Source organism: Budorcas taxicolor, chromosome 1 (assembly GCF_023091745.1).
Source record: "Budorcas taxicolor isolate Tak-1 chromosome 1, Takin1.1, whole genome shotgun sequence".
Lineage (NCBI taxonomy): Eukaryota > Metazoa > Chordata > Mammalia > Artiodactyla > Bovidae > Budorcas > Budorcas taxicolor.
This window is the reverse complement of record NC_068910.1, coordinates 196,228,960-196,245,708: the sequence shown is the minus strand read 5'-3', so window position 1 is coordinate 196,245,708 and position 16,749 is coordinate 196,228,960. Positions and strand designations below refer to the sequence as shown.

The following is a 16,749-nucleotide window of genomic DNA, read 5'->3' as shown; positions in this document are numbered from 1 at the left end:
TGGTGTAGAAGACCATTTCATCAGGGCATATGCTAGTCACTTGGTGTCAAGATGAGAAAAATACTTTTTGGGCAGTTATATCTATGTGTATAGTTTTGTGTCTGCTTAGGTTTTGGAGATGCTTATCCATCAACCAACCATCCAGCCACCTCACCTCAAATAATTTGATTGCATAGGTGCCAGACCATTCTAACCTAGCAATATGAGAGTGAAGAGAAGGGACACATTTGTCCAAAAGCTGTACATTTCTCATGATGTAAAGCCTAATGGAGAAGTTCTGTGAAGAAGAACAGAGCAAGATGAGAGTGTGTGGTGGTAATTTATGTAGGATGTTCTAAGGAGATCTCATAAAATTGACATTGAGTGTACTGTGTGCCTCACCTAATCTGGTGACTAGCTTTAAGCCAGTGAATGAGTGAAAATAGAGCAGTCAAAATCATTTGAAAAATTACGTTAAGATCTTCACTGTTACAGAGCATTGTTTCTGGTTTTCAAATTGTAAAATTGAATAAAGTGATATTTGTTTTATTTAGGCATGGAACTTTTAACTCAAAGTTCTATTTTGAATAAGGCCTGATTCTCCATCTTAAGAGGAGTTGCTGGGGAATGTCACATAGAAAAGAATCAGTTATAACTACAGGAAGGAGGACAGTTTGTTGACAGACTTGAAGGTTTTAATTCATACCCAAAAGAAAGAATTGAGGTTAACATTCCTGATGTTCTGCACTGTGGCCAGACAATAAATCAGGCAGGAAATTGAAAAAGTAAAGTATGTTCAGAGGAGGTTGAAAAGGGGCTGCAAGAATCCTGAAAATGAGAGCTGGAAAGTGTGTCAGAGTTACATGAGCAGACTCCGTGGAAGCAGGAGTAAAACAATCTAAGACAAGGCAAATTCTACTGTTTAAATACCTACTGTGTTACTTGCAGAAGAAAAAATAATTGAGATGGGGTTACAGTGAAATGTCAGATGTGCTGAAATACAGGACGTAGACATTCCTTTGGTTAAAGGGAAGAGGACTATTTTGTGCTAAGTAGAGCAGGGAAGCATTATTGCAGTTAATGGTGTGGTCTGCTCGTGGTCTGTGCCAGAGCACCAGGACCTACCTTGAGTTTGCACAACCTTAAGAGTTAGTGCCTCAAATTTTGTGCCCTGGTGCCTCCCTTGCTTCAGTTTAATCCCAGCCCTTATGGGGCTCAGGGGGCTTAGGAGTTTCTTCCTTGAGCATCAGTTCCCTTTTCCCTCCCAACTCTCTTGCTTTTCCATAAAAAGAAACTATCTCCTTGCTTTTCCTTCCATAATCATTCAAGTGGCAAATAGTATAACAGGAAAACTAATTCCTATTTGTAGACTGTACTTAGGAAATAGCTTTGTTCTTGCAGTGGTTCATCTTCAGACATAGATGACTGATCATTTTCAACTCTGGAATGCTGTGGGAATTAACCTGAGAAGTCCTGGCAGCAGGTTAGAGGATAGTTCGGTTCTGGCAGGTTGCATAGACCAACCAACCAACTAATAGATCACAACCAACTGATGAGAAGGTATAGAGGGGGAAGTTCCTCAAAGTCAGGAGAAAAAGGCATGGTCAGAGTCAGGCATGTCCAGGCAAGGGTAGTGGCTAGCAGGTGAGGCACGGCCCTCCAGAAATTCTCAACCAGTGGCATGGTCCATGCAGAGGTTGATGGTCTGAGCTCCTCGTTGACTCCTGGGCGAGTCCTGAGATGAACTGTCATTCAAAAGCATTGGTAGCATTCAAAAAGGTAGCATTACCCTTCAATGCCCCAGAAGTCTGCTGAGCAGAGTTCAGAGTCCTTGCAGTGGATTGTGAAGGACTGGCAGGCAGTACTGCCTTGTCAACATAGTGGTGGGCAGGGGATCTTGACAGGGACTCATGTCCAGACTGAGCTAAATATCTTAAGATCTCAAAGTCTGGTGAACAACTCTCCTTCCCCTACAGCATAACTAAATGAGTCTTGTTTTTTCTCCCAGTTTCTGTTTACTTACCTTTTCATCCTCTCAGTTGGAATGCTTAACTGCAAATGTGTATCCTATCCAAATCTAAGTGGGTACATCCTTGAAATGCCATATTAAAGACTGTCTGTTCTCTCAAGCCCTTGCTAATCTCCTAGATCATTCACTGTCTTATGTCCCTCGTACACATTGCAAGCCCTCTTTTGGTGCTAATTGGGAGGCAGTAAGGTGAGTGAAAAGAACTTGGAGTTAGGCAGATCTCTGTCAGAATTCCTGTCTGTCTAGCTCTGGGGGTCTACAGTAAATTTTCAGGTGTGTCCTCATCTGAAAAGTAGGGAATCAAATCTTAACTTGAAAGACTTAAATCGTATATATACTACATGTATAATGTGGGGATCAAGGAGACGGTGCAGCAAGTGTTCTTGACCGTTACGTATTTTAAAAATACAGCTGATGCTTATTGTGTACTTACTTTGCCAGATCCTGTCCTGAATGTGCGGTCTCATATAATCCTCACAACAGCCTTATGAATTAGGTACTATTACAATTTTTTCCAATTTGCAGAGGAGGACGTTAAAACAGATTGCTTAAAAGAGCTGGCTGAAAAAACACAGCTAGTAAATGGCGAAGCCCAAACACCAACCCAGACAGTCTGGCTCCAGAACCCATGCTTTTGACGACGCTCTTAATAGGTGTCACCAACTGGAAGCCTTTCTTTGCTGATCCAGGGTCCAAACTGAAAGATGGGCAGCCTACAAAGGTCCAGCCAGTAAGAGTAAATAATCCCTAATGTATTTATTGTTAATACAACAAATGGTTAATAAACCATTTGTGAAGACCTATTGTGTTCCTGGCACTGTGCTAATGTGCTTTGTGTTCTTTAATTCCCACAACTATTATGCAAGACATCGTTGTTTCATAAAAATGAGGCTCCTGGAGTTGCTATCTTCCCCTTTACATCAAGAGAGCACTACTTTTTCCAATCCACTCCTTGGCCTACAACGATCTAACTTCTGCTCGAAGTTCTCCACTATAACTCCTCTTACTGAGATTACAAATGACCTTCTAAGTGACATAAATCTTGGAGACATTTTTTTGATGATCAAGTGATTTTCTTCTGCACTCCCACTTGGTGACCACCCCTTCCCTCATTGTTTCCAGGACCATAGTTTGTTCCAGAACCACCTTTCTGACCTATTTATTTCCCTGTATCTTTCTATGCCATTTTTCTTTTGTCAGTTCATTCTTAAATGCTGATCAAGAGCATATCCACCCACCTCCTTAATCTACATACCCTCCCTGAATGTTCTCACCACTTCTAGTCTCAGCTACCCCTGAAATGCTGAAGGTAGGGGAAATGGTGCCATACCCTGACACTCATAAACTGAGACAAAGATCGTTTACGTTTGGAAGACTCCCCCAGTCCTTAGGAGCACCTCAAGTTCAAGTGTATCAAACTGAACACATGCACACTTTTTCTATACCATCCCCAACCCTGACTACCTTGCTGCCGCCCCACCTTCCTTAACGTTATTTAGGTTAAGCTGCTGTCACCACCTAGTTACTCAAACCTAGGGCCTGAAAATCATGTTTGCCTCCTCCTCCTCCTCCAGTCCACTCCATGTCTAGGAGCTGTCAATTCTACCTCCAAGTTTTGAATTTATTCGCTTCTCTCTGGAGACATGGGAAAACCTAGTAGAAGCCACCATCTCTCACCTGACTGACCAAAATACCTCCCTCCTCACCTACCAGCCTCCAGTCTGGCTGCTTCGGCTGTTTTCTCCACCCTAGACATGAACTTTCTCAAACTCAAATACAGAGGATGATGTGATCAGATTGGAGCTCCTTTAACCCCCATTGCCTCAGGATAAACTCAGTGCTCCTCGATAAGGCATTCAAAGCTCTCCCAAACTCTGTTTTTGTCTGCCTTTGAGCCCCATTTCTCGCTGCTCGAACCTGGTTCTTTAGTTGCACCAGGCTGCTTGTGGTTTCCTAAGCACACTATAGCTGGCTGATCTTTTTAGCATTTAATACTCAGCCCTAAAGTAACCTGCTCCAGGAAGTCTTTGACCCCCTAGGCTGGGTTAGGTGTTTCTGTTTAGTGCTCCTAAATTCCTTTGATGACATTTCTGTCACTTCATTTCCAATATTGATTTGTGATTATTCTCATGTCCATTTTCCCCACTAGTTCGGAAGTTTGTGGTTGAGGTCAGGAACCATTAATTTCGAGTATCTAGCATATATATAATTCTTTAGTGAATGGCAGTTGAATGAATAAATAACTTTCCTAAGGTTATATTGCAAATAGTTTCTGACTAACTAAAATGTTGCACTCTAAAATTCACGTTCTTTTTACTAATGCATTTGCACATGTAGAGTATTTAGAGACTTTAAAAAGCTGACATTTTAAGGGGCCAAAACTTATAAGATTTCCTTCCAATTAAGAAAAAATTAAAATGTTCAATAATACAGTCACATGGTTCAGTAATCAAACAATATAAAAAGATACATAGCGCCCACAAGAGTTGAAAGCAGAATCTCAGGATATTTGTACGTGTGTTCAGAGCAGCATTATATTCACAGTAACTAAGATGTGGAAGCAACTCAAGTGTCAGTGAATGGATAAGCATAATGTGGTATATGGAACATAATTCATCCTTGAAAAGGAAGGGATTCTATAATAAGCTACAAAATGGGTGAATCTTGAAGACGTTATACTGTTGTTTGAAATAAGCAAGTCACAGACAGGTATTGCAGGATTCCACTTACACAAGGTACTTGGAGTAGTCAAAATCATGAAGACGGGAAATATAATGGTGATTTCCGGGGGGGAGGGGGGAAAGGGGAGTTACTGTTAAATGAGTATAAAGTTTCAGTTTTACAAGATGAAAAGGATTATGGGGACGGATGGTAATGGTTGTATGACAATTTGGATGTATTTAATACCACTGACTGTATATGGAAAAATGGTTAAGATGGTAAATTTTATGTGTATTTTACCACAATAAAAACAGTTTTAAAAATTCCCCAAACGAAAGTTTCTGGAAAGAGTCTGGTTCCCATTTTTCTCCTCCATCTTCCCAATTCCTACTCCCTTTGCCCCAAGATAAACAACCTTGGTAGTTTCTCTCTCTCCTTCCGGGTTTTCTTTTTGCAAATGCAAACAAATATGAAGCTATATATTCTTCATCTCCTGACTTTCAAAAAGATATTTAAAAAAAATTTTTTTAACCATCTCTACTTCTGAAGTGGAGATGTAGCAAAAAAGTACCCACCTCCAATGAACTCACAAGAGGGAGCCTTGTGATAAAGAACAGCTATTTGACGAGAGGCTCAGATAATCTTGCTACTGCCAAGGAGACCTCTAGAGGTCTATCCAGGGTCCCCCAGGTTAGAGCCTGTGATCCAGGCAGATTTTTTATTAAAAAAAAAAAAGATAACTAATAATAACTATTTACATTCAGGATCTTAGTTCCCCGACTAGGGATCGAATCTGTGCCCCCTGCAGTGGAAGCACAGAGTCATAACCACTGGACACCAGGGAATTCCCCTCACCACGTTGATTCTTAAGCTTCCCAGGTACGTTTTCTCTGGAACTCTCCTAGGCCACTCCCACTTGACGCAATATCTAGGTTTAGGCAGAAAGGAGGGTGCTGCACAGCCCGCCTCTTCAGAGCTGTCCGGGCTGGCTCCTCTTTCCAGAACAATTCAGGCTTTACAGCAACTCAGACTCAGCTCCAACATCTGTGTCCCAAAGCAAGGATGGCTGAGATGGAGAGCACACTTCATTCTGGAAGGAAACAACATTCCAGGTCAAGCTGGGTCTGCCAAACACCGACCCTCAAAATGATTCTAGAAGAAATCAAGACAAGTCTTACCATGTGGTTTTCCTACGCCTTGATTCCTTGTTTGTTTGTGGGTAAGTATTATTTAGAATACTGCCAATAGTCTGGGACTCAACTATAGGTTAAGAAACTGAAAAATGCTTTCCCAGGGTTTGGGGTTGTAATATATGCATAGACCACCTTATGTCTGTTTTTAAAAAGGTTTTTCACTTCCTAATCCTCCATCCCCACAAAGAAAAGGCCTGCGTTCTATTAAGAAATTTCTCTTAAATTCATCAGAGCAATCTAGAAAGATAAAGCATCAGAACAAATAGTTTGAAGGTGAGCAGAGATCCATATGCATTTTATTATTCATTTCATTACCGAGTTTTAAAAGCCACAAAACAGTATTATCTCAGCCTTTCTGTTTGTGCCTCAGAGATGTTCTCTGTAAGGAGAGGTTTAAGTAAAATAAAGATTCTAACAAAACACAGGCGAATAAGAAGACACACTTTGCAACCTTAATATTGGGTCTAAGACATAAAAATTGGATGCCTCTCCTGGTCAGGTACTCTGTAACATTTTTAGAAGTATTTGGTTTGGAGCATTTTGCCTGCCAGTTAAGATTACATAATTTTCTCTGCTCCATTTCTGGCTGCTTGCACCTACATGTTTTATTGTTATGAAATCGCAGCTTTTTTGCTTTTGATGTTTCTTCCTGTCAGCATTTACGAGAAATTTCTAATTTGAATACATCAAGGTACGAGACACTGCACTGTTGATGGGTGTATTGAATACTTTCTTTTTCATACTTTCTTTTCTATTTTGGGGGCAACATTGAGAACTAATCATCCAGTTAGTTTAAATCAGGTAACAAATCAGTGCCAAGGTGATTAGCAGATGTTTGGAGCTGACTTAAACATCAAATTTATGCCTGTGTAGCTCACAGCCCTTCATAGCTCTGTGTCTCAGCATGTGATATGTAAATTTGCTCTTTGTTTTGTGACCCACTGTATTCAGGCCCCAATCCTCTTTCTTACAGCTCCTTGTAAACAAGTATAGGCCACAGGCAGCTGTTGTCTTCACAGTTGGCATGTAACCCCCTCATTTCCTCCTCCTGGACTTTATTATTGTTCTCCACCAGAAGCTTGATCTCTAGTTCCTTACCCCACTCTAAACCCATCATCCCATCGTCATTCCAGGTGGGACTCTGCTCCTGCAGAACCTTACCACACCTCTCTCCTTTGACCCTTGACCCCATGTATTCTATTTCAGTGCGTTATTTCTGTTTCCTACACTGGCCTGAAGGCAGGGCCTAGGCATCTTTCCTGGTGTCCCCATGGCCCCTAGAACAGGCTAAGCGTGTTGGTTGATTGGTTAGTTAGTTGATCGATTGATTAGTTGGTGGGACAAACAAGTTGCCAGGAAACTACTCCTCCACTAAGCCAAAGGGAGAAGATGGGGAGGCTGAATGAGAAGGGGAAAAGCCAGCATATTTTTCCGAATTTTTTTTAAACAGGAAATTTATGGTTTTTTTTATCTCCTTGACCCATTTATTAATTTGACATTTTCTTCAATGAGGCAGTCCAGCCTTTTAAGGAAAACTATTTTAAACAGACCTAGAGGTGAGTACTCTTCTGATACCTGTAAACTTGCACAGAAAAACAAAGAAACGAAAACAGCCACCACTATCCTTGTCTCTCCCTGCTCCCCCCGTCACTCCCCCCCCCCAAAAAAACAGTGGTAGAAGCCACAAGGATGTCAGAGTGAGAAGGACCTGTGGGTGAGTCTTGATTTTTATCACTTGCTAGTTCAGTGAATGTATCACATCACTTCAGTTTCCTTGTCTGTAAAATGGTCAAAATAGCTACCTTGTGGTTGGGAGGTGTCAAACGAGATTATGCAAACAAAGGCACTCTGAAGATGTCAGGGTGCCCACCCCATGTTACTTACCATCTGTTGGTTGTGCAAACTGGTGGTGGTGTCAGCAAATATTTCCTTTAGCTGAGGTTACCTTTATGCAATTTTGATCATTTCCTCTGAATTGTGTAGAAGTCTGAAATGATTTCAGCAACATCTAAATGAACTATTGCTTACTCTAGATCCTTGGGAGAGATGGGTAGAGTTCTTGCTCTCTTTTTTAGAATTATTTTGCCTTGCCCTGTCCCTTTCAAGTAATTTGTGTGATTCAAGAAACTGATTCCCACTACCAGTAATAATAGTAATAAAAATAGCAACAACGATGACCATCACGACTGCCATTTATGAGCACACACTGTGTGCTAGATGAGTAAAAACATTCTCTTGACATCTCACATCAGTCCTGCAAAGGAGGTGATATAATCCCCATTTATGCACTAGGAAACAGGTTCAGTTAGTTACACAAGTGTATACATCTTGTAAGTTGGAGAACTGGGATTTGATCCTGGTTTGGGTGCCCACAGAGCCTGTGCCCTTTTAGTTCTCTGCAGAAGAAGCTGGCACATAAGCAGGACAGGAAAAGGTTGGAGAGACGAAGTGAAAGTAATAAAGATGTTTCTACCTTTTCTGACACATTCGCCTGAAGGGCTATTGAGGTAAAAGTGAGAGAAGAGGATCCAAATGAGGGGAATTGACAGCAGACCCCATGAGGGGAAAGCCAGTATGGAGTCATGCAAGGAAGAAGATGCAAGGTTTTCTGCTGGGGAAATTTGCCTGAGGACTTTGTGGTGGGCATAAACCTCAGAAGGGCACAAAGGTCTAATGTGAAATAGGAACTGTTGTTCAGTTGATCAGTCATGTCTGACTCTTCACGACCCCATGGACTGCAGAACATCAGGCTTCCGTGTCCTTCACTACTTCCCAGAGTTTTCTCAAACTCATGTCCATTGAGTCGGTGATGCCATCCAACCATCTCACCCTCTGTCGTCCCCCTCTCCTCCTGCCTTCAATTTTTCCTAGCATCAGGGTCTTTTCCAGTGAATTGGCTCTTCGCATCACATGGCCAAAATATTGGAGCTTCAGCTTCAGCATCAGTCCTTCCAGTGAATATTCAGTGTTGAATTCAAATCAGACTTGAAATCCTTTAGATTTGACTGGTTTAATCTCTCAAGGGATCCTCAAGAGTCTTCTCTAGCACCACAATTCAACAGTATCAATTCTTCAGCACTCAGCCTTCCTTATGGTCCAGCTCTCACATCCATTCATGACTACTGAAAAAACCATAGCTTTGATGATATGGACCTTTATCCACAAGGTAATGTCTCTGCTTTTTAATATCCTGTCTAGGTTTGTCATAGCTTCTCTTCCAAGGAGCAAGCATCTTTTAATTTTACAGCTGCAGTCACCATCTGCATTGATTTTGGAGCCCCCCAAAATAAAGTCTGTTACTGTTTCCTTTGTTTCCCATCTATCTGCCATGAGGTGATTGGACTGGATGCCATGATCTTAGTTTTTTAAATGTTGAGTTTTAAGCCAGCTTTTCCACTCTCCTCTTTCACCTTCATCAAGAGGCTCTTAAGTTCCTTTCTGCTTTCTGCCATAAGGGAGGTATCATATACATATCTGAGGTTATTGATATTTCTCCCAGCAATTTTGATTCCAGCTTCTACTTCATCCAGTCCGGCACTTTGCATGATGTATTCTGCATATAAGTTAAATAAGCAGGGTGACAATATACAGCCTTGACATTACTCCTTTCCCAATTTGGAACCAGTCTGTTGTTCCATGTCCAGTTCTAACTGCTGCTTCTTGACCTGAGTACAGGTTGCACAGGAGGCAGATAAGGTGGTCTGGTATTACCATCTCTTTAAGAATTTTCCACAGTTTGTTGTGATCCACACAGTCAAAGGCTTTGGCGTAGTCAATGAAGCAGAGGTAGATGTTTTTCTGGAATTCTCTTGCTTTTTCTATGATCCAACAGATGTTGGCAATTTGATCTCTGGTACCTCTGCCTTTTCTAAATCCAGCCTGCACATCTGGAAGTTCTCGGTTCACATACTGTTCAAGCCTAGCTTGAATGATTTAAGCATTACCTTGCTAGCATGTAAAATGAGTACAGTTGTGTGGTAGTTTAAACATTGTTTGGCATTGCCTTTCTTTAGGATTGCAATGAAAACTGACTTTTTCCAGTCCTGTGCCATGGCTGAGTTTTACTAATTTTCTGGCATATTGAGTGCAGCACTTTCACAGCTTCATCTTTTAGGATTTGAAATAGCTCAGCTGGAATTCCATCACCTCCACTAGATTTGTTCGTAGTGATGCTTCTTCAGACCCCTTTGACTTCAGGATGTCTGGCTCCAAGTGAGTGATCACACCATTGTGGTTATCTGGGTCATTAAGAACTTTGTGGTTAGTTCTTCTGTGTATTCTTGCCACCTCTTCTTAATATTTTCTGCTTCTGTTATGTCCATACCATTTCTGTCCTTTATTGTGCCCATCTATGCATGAAATCTGTATGCAGGTCAGGAAGCAACGGTTAGAACTGGACATGGAACAACAGACTGGTTCCAAATACGAAAAGGAGTACGTCAAGGCTGTATATTGTCACCCTGCTTATTTAACTTCTATGCAGAATACATCATGAGAAACGCTGGACTGGAAGAAACACAAGCTGGAATCAAGATTGCCGGGAGAAATATCAGCAACCTCAGATATGCAGATGACACCACCCTTATGGCAGAAGGTGAAGAGGAACTAAAAAGCCTCTTGAAGAAAGTGAAAGTGGAGAGTGAAAAAGTTGGCTTAAAGGTCAACATTCAGAAAATGAAGATCATGGCATCTGGTCCCATCACTTCATGGGAAATAGATGGGGAAACAGTGGAAACAGTGTCAGATTTTATTTTGGGGGGCTCCAAAATCACTGCAGATGGTGACTGCAGCCATGAAATTAAAAGACGCTTCTTGGAAGAAAAGTTATGACCAACCTAGATAGCATATTGAAAAGCAGAGACATTACTTTGCCGACTAAGGTCCGTCTTGTCAAGGCTATGGTTTTTCCTGTGGTCATGTATGGATGTGAGAGTTGGACTGTGAAGAAGGCTGAGCGCCGAAGAAGTGATGCTTTTGAACTGTGGTGTTGGAGAAGACTCTTGAGAGTCCCTTGGACTGCAAGGAGATCCAACCAGTCCATTCTGAAGGAGATCAGCCCTGGGTGTTCATTGGAAGGAATGATGCTAAAGCTGAAACTCCAGTACTTTGGCCACCTCATGTGAAGAGTTGACTCATTGGAAAAGACTCTGATGCTGGGAGGGATTGGGGGCAGGATGAGAAGGGGACGACAGAGAATGAGATGGCTGGATGGCATCACTGACTCGATGGATGTGAGTCTGAGTGAACTCCGGGAGTTGGTGATGGACAGAGAGGCCTGGCGTGCCTCAATTCATAGGGTTGCAAAGAGTCGGACATGACTGAGCGACTGAACTGAACTGGTGCATGAAATGTTCCCTTGTTATCTCTAAGTTTCTTGATGAGGTCTCTAGTCTTTCCCATTCTATTGTTTTCCTCTGTTTCTTTTCACTGTTTGCTTTAAAAAGGCTTTCTTATCTCTCCTTGCTATTCTTTGGAACTCTGCATTCAGATGGGTATCTTTCCTTTTCTCCTATGCTTTTTTGCTTCTCTTCTTTTCTCAGCTATTTGTAACGCCTCCTCAGACAACCATTTTGCTTTTTGCATTTCTTTTTGGGGGGGATGATTTTGATCACCGCCTCCTATACAATGTTACAAACCTCTGTCCATAGTTCTTCAGGCAGTCTGTCTATCAGATCTAATCCCTTAAATCTATTTGTCACTTCCACTGTATAATCATAAAGGATTTGATTTAGGTCCTACCTGAATGGTCTAGTGGTTTTCCCTACTTTCTTCAATTGAAGTCTAAATTTTGCAATGAGGAGCTCATGGTCTGAACCACAGTTATTGCCCACTCTTCTTTTCACTTACTGTACAGAGCTTCTCCATCTTTGGCTGCAAAGAACATAATCAATCTGATTTCAGGATTGACTGTATGGTGATGCTCCTGTGTAGTGTCATCTCCTGTGTTGTTGGAGGAGGGTATTTGCCATGACCAGTGCATCCTCTTGGTAAAACTGTTAGCCTTTGCCCTGCTTCTTTTTGTACTCCAAAGCCAAATTTGCCTGTTACTCCAGATATCTCTTGACTTCCTACTTTTGCATTCCAGTCCCCTATGATGAAAAGGATATCTTTTTTTGGTGTTAGTTCTAGAAGGTCTTGTAGGTCATCATGGTACCGTTCAACTTCAGCTTCTTCAGCATTAGTGGTTGGGGCATAGACTTAGATTACTGTGATATTGAATGGTTTGCCTTGGAAATGAACTAAGATCATTCTGTCGTTTTTGAGATTGCACCCAAGTACTGCATTTCAGACTCTTTTGTTGACTATGATGGCTACTCCATTTCTTCTAAGGGATCTTGCCCCTGTGGTAGATATAATGGTCATCTGAATTAGATGGGAATCAGAGGAGAAAAAAATTTAGGCTGAGGCTAATTTCACTGAACCAAGATTTGGTTCACGTATTTTGTTTTCATTCATTCTAAATTTCTGAGCACCCACTATGTGCCAGTTTCTGGATTAGGTGCTGATTAAAGATGAACAAAACAGAGTCTCCTGTCTTCAAGGAACATAAGAGCCTACTGGGAAATACACTCAAGTCTTTAGGGATTTATCATTCATAGTTTTTTTTTAACTGAAATATAGTTGATTTATAATTTTGTGTTAATTACTCCTGGATAGCACAGTGATTCAGTTATACATATACATATATATATATATATATATGTGTGTGTGTGTACATTCTTTTTAAATATTCTTTTCCATTATGGTTTATCACAGTATATTAAATATAGTTCACTGTGCTATACAGTAGGGCCTTGTTGCTTATCCATTCTATCTATAAAACCTTACATCGCTAACCCCAGACTCCTACTCCACCCCTTCCCCCATCCCCTCCCCTTTGGCAACCACCATTCTGTTCTATGTCCGTGATTCTGTTTCTGTTTCATAGACGGGTTCTTTAGTGTCGTATTTTAGATTCCATGCAAAAGTGATATCATATATCATTCACAGTTTTAACTGTCTTTCAGGCCCCAGAAGTAAGGTCTAGGTCAGTGGTTCTCAATCTCAAGTGCACATTGGAATCACCTGGAGCGCTGGTAAAAATACAAACACTTTCACTTTTGACTTTCATGCACTGGAGAAGGAAATGGCATCCCACTTCAGTGTTCTTGCCTGGAGAATCCCAGGGACGGGAGAGCCTGGTGGGCTGCCGTCTATAGGGTCACACAGAGTTGGACACAACTGAAGCGACTTAGCAGCAGCAGCAGCCAGGATTCACAGCCAGAAATCTGACTTAATTAATCTAGGGTGCTGCCTTGGCTCTGGGATTTTTAAAAACTTCCTGGGCCAGACTCCTTAGAGAAGCAGTTTATTCTATAACTGGGAGAGAAAATAAAGTTTGGAGCATCTTGTGGTAATGAAGGAAGTGCTCAAAATAGGATGGGGGCCAAGATGCCACAAGTATCCTGGATTGGAACCTGACATGGAAAAAAGAGTATCAGTGGAAAATTTGGCAAAATCCAAGTAAAGTTTGGAGTTTAATTAAAAGTAATATACCAATGTTAGTTTCTTAGTTTTGACAAGTATATCATGACTATATTAGATGTTAGCATCAGGGGAAGCTGAGTGAAGGGCTTACAGGAACCCTGTACTTACTGTCTGTACTTTTTCCTATAAATCTAAAATTATTCTAAAATTAGAAGTCTATTAATGAAAATAACATGAGAAAAGAGAATGAGAGATGAAAGTAAGTCAAAAGCACACAAAATCCAAAATAACTCCCAATAACCGAAGATGGAACAATTTGAGTAACATAATCAACACTGATAGAATAAAATAAATTTCTATGAGTCCACACTGTTATATTACAAATCTCCACAAATGGGAGAGCGGGAAGAACTCTTCCTTACAAAATTCCAGTTAACACATAAAAAACTACTACTAGAACATCATAGCAATGATTGTTGCAAGTATCATCCACCAATAAATACAAAAATTAATGGATAAAAGCTTGAGGAGAAAGAATATTTGCACAGTATCACAGTATTTCCCCTAAATTATTTATTAATTATAAAGGGGAAAATGGTAATTTTATAGTGAAGACACTGCCTTAACCAAGTGGTCAAGGGTAACTCCACCAGTCATAACATATGTTAACATCATACACTCCCTGTGAGTACATGGCAAAAATGTACAACCTTATCAAATCATGAAAAAACGTGAGATGAACCCAAACTGAGGAACATCGTACAAAACAACGAACCTGTACCTGTCAAAAATGTCAAGGAAAGACTGAGGACAGACTGGAGAAGACTAAGATATGACAACTAAATGTAGGACCTGGATTGGTTCCTGAAAAAAAGAAAAAGGAAGGAAGGAGGGGAGAGAGGAAGGAAGGCAGGAAGAGAGAAAGAAAGAAAGAGATTTAGGGGAAAATTTGTGACATTCAGATAAAAACTGAGGCTTCATTATGGATGTTGGGCCAATGTTACTATCTTCCTTTTCATATTTGTTCCCTGGTTATGTACATGTGGAAAACTGACTGAAGGGTATATGGGAGCTCTCTATTCTATTTTGCAACTCTTCTGTTAAGTCTGAAATTATTTCAAAACTTAAAAAGCCTCTTCCCCAGTGATTCTAATGGGCAGCCAAGATTGAGAAGGGTTAGTTTAACCTCTATATACCAGTGCTTCTCAAACTTTAATGTTTATGAATTACCTGGGGTGGGAGGGTGTCTTGTTAAAATGCAGATTCTGGTTCAGTAGAGCATAGGTTGCAAGGTTTTGTGCTGCTGCTGATCCAGACCATACTTCAAGATCCTGAAAAAATAGACCACTTTTCTGAGGCATGAACTGGTTTGCATACTTTTTGAGGCTGGGATGTGGGCACTAGTTACTAGGCAGCAAGTGATGCCAGCAACTTGTTTAGCAGCCATGTCCTAGTTCAGCCTTGCTCTTTGTTCAGATCACATACAAGGGGATTCTCTTGAAATAATCTACTGTAATTGAGAGACATGTCATGTCAGTTTGCAGTACCAGTAAAGTGCAAGCACCCTGTGGTGGTAGTCAAAATGATGGTCCCCCAGTGATATCCACATTCTTTTTCAAAAACCACTTATTCGACTGTGTGGCTTGTGGGTTCTTAGTTCCCGGACCAGGGGTTGAACCCCTACCCCCTGCATTGGGAACACAGAGTCTTAACCACAGGACCACCAGGGGAATTCAAGATATCCATTCTCTAATTCCTGGAAACCAGTGGATATGTTACCTCCTGTGGAAAAAGGGATTTTTTTTTCCACATTAAGATGCAATTAATATTATGGGGTTTTGAGATTAGGAGATTATCTTGGATTATTGGTTGGGCCCAATCTAATCATATGAGTCCTTCAAAGCTGAGAAGCTTTCCTGGATCCAGGGAGAGAGGGATGGGAGGACAGAAAAAGAGGCAGGAAAAATTTGAAACATGAAAGGGACTTAACCAGCCATTGTTGGCTTTGAAAATGGAGGAAAGAGGGGCCGTGTGCAAGAAGGTGGGGCCTTGTCCCAGCAACTGGAAATGGCAAGAAAACAGTCTTCCCTGGAGCCTGCTCTTCTCCCAATGCCTTGATTTTAGCTCAGTTAGACCTGATTCAGATTCCTGACCTATGGAACTGGACAATAATAAATCTGTGTTGTTTTAAGATACTGCCTTTGTGGGAATTTATTACAGTGCAATAGAAAACGAACAGGCCACAAGAAAAAGGGATCAGCTTCATGAATGCAGCTCTGTGCAAAAAATGTTGCTTAGCTAGTTTTGCCACACTGAGTACCAAAATCTTAATAGTCAGGTCACAGTCACCCAGCTCAAGTTTTTGTTGGAAACACAATCCAAGAGGCTCCACCCCATGTGCCTTCTTGAGATACTGAGTCAGACGGTTAAAAGAGAATAATTCTCTATAGTGACAAGAGCAAAACTATTCAAAGGAACCAAATGACCAGAAGATATCCCAACATCTCACTCCAGCTCTGGTGAGAATTCTCATCCAGTGTGGCTGAGCAAACACTCTTCCCCATTTTGCACCCTCCTCCCTGTGGCTAATGTGTCTTTCCCATTCACACTACAAGCTTACTCTCCTCTTCCCCCTTGGCTGTATTCTTTTTTTTTTTTTTTTTAGTATTTTTTAAAAGTCTTTATTGAATTTGTTGCAATATTACTTTGGTCTTACATTTTGTGTTTTTTGGCTGTGAGAGCTGTAGGATGTTAGCTCCCTGACCAGGGATGGAACCTGCACCTCTTGCCTTGGTCAGTGAAGTCTTAACCACTGAACCACCAGGGAAGTCCCTTAACTGTATTCTTTGTTTTTGTATTTGCTTATTTACATCAGGGAGAGTGTCTATTAACTGGTTTCTTCAGAGACTTGACTTCAATACATATTACTCCTGGCTGTTAGATGACATTTCTTGTTAATGAGATTGCTGGGTGGATGACAAAGTTTTCTTTTTCTCCACTGAATTGCATTCTAAGGACCACCATGTGTCTTCTCAAACAATTGGAGGGGATTTTAAAACCTTTCATAGGTGAAAGGAGTCACTCTCGCTCAGAGTTGAGCTGAAACTAGAGTTCCCTGTTTAGTGTCCTAGCATAAAACGGATCCTTCCTCATGTAGTGCCACCTTAGTTTTTTGCTTTTTTTTTTTTTTAATTTAAAATTTTGGCTGCACGGCATGTGGGATCTTAGTGCCCAGACCAGGGACTGAACCCATGCCCCTGCCTTGGAAGGCAGATTCTTAACCACTGGACCATCAGGGAAGTCCTTCACCATACTTTCTATGTAACCCAGTTAAACATACCCTGGCATCAGTAGTTCACTGGCATTACTGATTTTCCATCTCATTCCCAATGTGTGTGTGTGTGCGACATAAACTACAGT

At 41.1% G+C, this 16,749-nt stretch overlaps 1 protein-coding gene across 1 annotated transcript in view; it reads left to right on the top strand.

Annotated features, from left to right (window-relative positions):
* Positions 1-5,815: 5,815 nt before the first annotated feature.
* IL20RB (interleukin 20 receptor subunit beta) overlaps positions 5,816-16,749 on the top strand; it is a 35,908-nt gene continuing 24,974 nt past the window's right edge. The window contains exon 1 of the mRNA XM_052648893.1: positions 5,816-5,888. Coding sequence (XP_052504853.1) covers positions 5,816-5,888 — 73 coding nt within the window. The remainder of the gene's footprint in view (positions 5,889-16,749) is intronic.